The sequence below is a fragment of the Bactrocera latifrons genome, unplaced genomic scaffold (genome assembly GCF_001853355.1).
Source record: "Bactrocera latifrons isolate USDA-ARS-PBARC rearing strain unplaced genomic scaffold, ASM185335v1 scaffold_1159, whole genome shotgun sequence".
NCBI lineage: Eukaryota > Metazoa > Arthropoda > Insecta > Diptera > Tephritidae > Bactrocera > Bactrocera latifrons.
In genome coordinates this window covers 14,906-19,038 of record NW_017534585.1, presented here as the reverse complement: position 1 = coordinate 19,038, position 4,133 = coordinate 14,906, and the positions used below count along the sequence as shown (strand labels likewise).

General features: G+C 32.1%; 1 protein-coding gene across 1 annotated transcript in view; it reads right to left on the bottom strand.

Annotated features, from left to right (window-relative positions):
- Nucleotides 1–1,080: 1,080 nt before the first annotated feature.
- The window catches only part of LOC108976861 (ceramide glucosyltransferase), a gene marked incomplete at its 5' end in the record, with an annotated part of 4,229 nt that continues 1,176 nt past the window's right edge, over nt 1,081–4,133 (bottom strand). Inside the window, 2 exon segments of the mRNA XM_018946242.1 lie at nt 1,081–1,494; nt 1,572–2,027. Coding sequence (XP_018801787.1) covers nt 1,288–1,494; nt 1,572–2,027 — 663 coding nt within the window.

Genomic DNA, 4,133 nt, shown 5'->3' with positions numbered 1-4,133 from the left:
TTACGTTATTGTTCATAACAAAATTTACTTCTGTGGTTTGTTATGTGTATGTTTTTACATTTTTTACTCTAACAAGTGTTAAACTATAAGTTTTTTTTTATATAGAACTGTTTGAAACAAGAACTAAATAAAAGTGGTTGACCCTCACAGAAAAATGTTTAACTTAGAATAACATGAATCCAAGTTTTGTGATATATAAGAGCACTCTGTGGAGTGCGTGGGTTTTTTTTTCGACAAGTGTATATAGATTTCTAATTTTTGTCGAAGAAAGATGGCAAATTTTTAATATATTTTCCAACAAAATTGGACATTTTTTCAGAAAATGAGTTACAGCCGCCCCTAAATAAAAGCGGCAACGGCAAATTACTGTCAAAAAATCCTCATGTTAATAACTTTTGTACGGCGCATACATAATACCAATAAACGGAGCAGAAACGTTGGGGGTTAACAGTGCATTATTAAATAATTTTCGACGGACGATGCGTAGAAAGTGCTAATGAATGAGATTATTACAAAGAAATTAATTCTGTTAATTAATAATTTGAGCACCGATTGCCTATAGTAATGCAATTCACTTTCGGTACGCATAACCATTCGCAAAATCTTATAGCGTAACACCTCAGATGACTCCATGAAAGTGTATCAGAATTAAATTGATAAATTTAACGATGGTCGATTGTCTGCCGTTATGCTCATACTGTTACAAAACATAATGTTTAGACATAATTCAATTTTGTTTAAAGGTCTTTTTTCTACTAAATTTGTAAGAAATATCAGAGTAAAATATTATTAATAAAAGCTGTATACAATGAAAAGTTGTTCCCATTCTGTGCGTCATTGACGAAGTATACACTGTACAAAATGACTCGGAAATTAAGTAGAACAGAATATGTCATTTCTATTACAAATTACTTGATCCTAAAACTGAAATAATTTGTTTAATTATTCTGTATATTTTTTTCTCTTTAGTATTTTAATTAAATTAAATGAAACTTTACAAAATTTTATATTTATATCAGCTGAGTGTGAAACTTCAAGTTTATATCGTAAGTATTTGTTAAGAAAAATCGTAAAGAAATATATGTTTCATTTTAACGATAGATTTAATTATGATGAACTTATGACACAAGTAGTCTACATATGCATATAAAGCACACTCTCTGAATTACAAGTTTAGTTGCAGAAATATATACCCTACCTTAAAATTATTTAATATTCTTAGAAAACCAAAAACAGAAACACTAGCTTTGAACTAAATTGTAGGTAACATTGTTTTGTTAGCTTATGCTATGATAATAGTAAACGTTTTGTACTCAAATTTATATTGACTGACGGCAACTCATACGCAATTCCACCCCATTGTAGCTTATATGTTCGCCTACGCCACCTTATTGCTGGATTCCAAAGCGCATGCAGGAACAGGTAAGGCCCACTTATTTCCCTCAAAAGCCAACCAACAACAAATTCAAACTTATGGAACGATAATGACCCATTCTAAAATTTATACAACACAATATAATTGATACTTTTAAAATATAAAAAATCTTAACCTCTAAATTGATAAATCTAACCTGTACAATAGAAAGTAATATCCAGTCGGATAAAAACCATGTCAGTACATGTATTAAGTAAAATACTAACGGATCCCAATTGAATAGTATCTCCGCAGACCATGATGCCAAAGCTCCCAACACCATGCACTCAGAGAGCGGTTCAAGAAGTATTGTTGTCGGAACCATAGCTACGCGTAGTTTCGCCCATCGTATGAGCCGTTCTTGAAAACTGCTTATGTCACAAATACCACTATTTTGCATTGCAGGTTGATTACTTATTCGCATTTTCCAACCTTTGTCTCTTATTGCTTTAGCAATAAAGAAATCCTCAGCTAAATAACAGCCAAATGCTTTTAAACCACCAAGTTCATCAATTACTGATTTGCGTAACAAGCATGACATTCCAGTATGACAATTGATGCCCAATAAATCAGCAGATAGATATATGCGCGATTGAACCGTACCAAAAAAAACCTGTAAAGGAAAATCCTTTATTATTTTGAATGTTTGAATAACTGGAATTTCTATTTATTATACCACATCATATTGCGCAGATAGAAGGTTAGTAAGTCTTTAACATTTTATAAACTTTTTTACAATATATATGGTATATGCTATAACTTTACCAAAGTTATTAACCAAATAAATACATTTTCGATTCATCAATGAACGTTGCTCTATAATCACGATAGTAGGCAACCTTTACTAATATTGTAACATTGATGACTAAAAGAAATCGGTATTGTGGACTACAATGGCCGAATCTTTAGGAATTATGTAATATTACTTGCGGAAATTTTAAATTTTTGTTTAGGTTTCATACTTAACAGGAAAGGCAATTAACAACCCTGACAGAATATCTAGCTTACCATATCAAAGCATACTGTCTATTATTAAGTTATTAATGGTTCACACTTTTTATAAATACATTTATTTTAAATTATTTAAAAAAAATTTTAAATTGAAAATAATTTTAAACCCAAAACGCCTTTACTGTGTATATGCAATAGTGGTCAGCTCTGAATAATTTTTTGTCAGATTGTAGCGTTGCTTTAAAAAATACTCGATGACAAATTTCGTACAGGTTTACCAAAGAAGAACTTTGTTTTGATGTTTACGCTACTTGGGGAGAAAAGAACTTGTGCAAAATTTTCGATTTATATCTCAAAAAATGAGGGATATAATAATGAACAATGTCACGCTGATCATTCACATACCTACTTATTTTATAGGGTTTCCGACGACTCATTCATACTAAACATTATATACTCTGTTTAGGAGTAGAAAACTGTCTTTTTACCAATGCATAAAAAATTAAATAAAAATTTAAAGCGTTTTCTCCACAACTCACAAAGTCGATGGTCTTCATAACTTCAAAACAACTGAAACTTTAACACTTTGAACAATATTGAACCATCTTAAATGTGCTGTACTGAGACGTGGAACCTTAGATTCTGTTCACAACGATAAAGAACTGCGGTGGTCTTGCTTGAAATGTAGATGAACGCGATCTATTGTAGATTGACATGCAGACACGCAAAGGCTTCGGCCGACGTCTTCGGCTCATCGAAAATTTTAGTCATTACAAAACATTTTTCCAATCGTTTAAAAACCTAAATGATACTTAGAAATTTTCTAAACACGCCCCTAAATGGGACTCCCTCCATCAAATAAGGAGTGACACTTTCTATTCAAAAAAGTATATTTAAAAAGCACATTTCCGCTAAAGCTATGAAATGCACGAATTTCAACACAGCGTGAAGTAAAGTCGCTAAAGGCCCGCAGAAATAAAACTGAGATACGAGGAGTTTTTATGATCAAAATAAATAAGACTTCCAATACTAAACGAACTAAAATTAAGTTATAATTTTAACGTAATTGATTTACGATAACGTGGCTAAAACCTCAAGTTTTGCAGCGAATTTCAAATATTCAAATGTGATCAGCTGAAGAGATTCGGAGGAGGTGTTCTATTTTTATTGCGTTCTTCTACTCCAGAAATGCTTATAATGCTTATTCCATAACGGTTGAAAGGGAATTTCAGTTATCATGTGTCTTGTGGGAAGCTATCATATCTGTTAGTAATTATTTCGCTGTAACCTTCTTGTTCTGCCAGAGGGTATATACTATATATACCTTTGTGTCTTAGAGGAGTATTTCCGCTGGGACTCTAAATTAAGTCAACACTAGTTGACTTTTAGATCTCACGTCGGTTGGACGAGAGGAAGATAATCGTTGGGTTATTATTAATAACAACAATAATATAGACGATGGCATGCGAATAAAAACTAAAGTTCAACAATTAAATTAAATATCTCATTCTGAGGAATGCTTGAGTGCTCTTATCGTAATAAAAACGAATTTTTACGTCGGTTTATTCTAATAGAAATATGACCTCATCTTTTCACCCCGGAGTCCAATCGACAATCAGCCTAGTGGAATGCACATTATGAACCAGTCATTAAGAGTGGAAAGACGAAAACGTCTGCTGGCACTGATTATTGAGCCAGTTATGATCGATTGCACTTCGAATTTGGTTGCAGTTCTATTCTACTATTCCCAATATTTAGCAATTTTTTT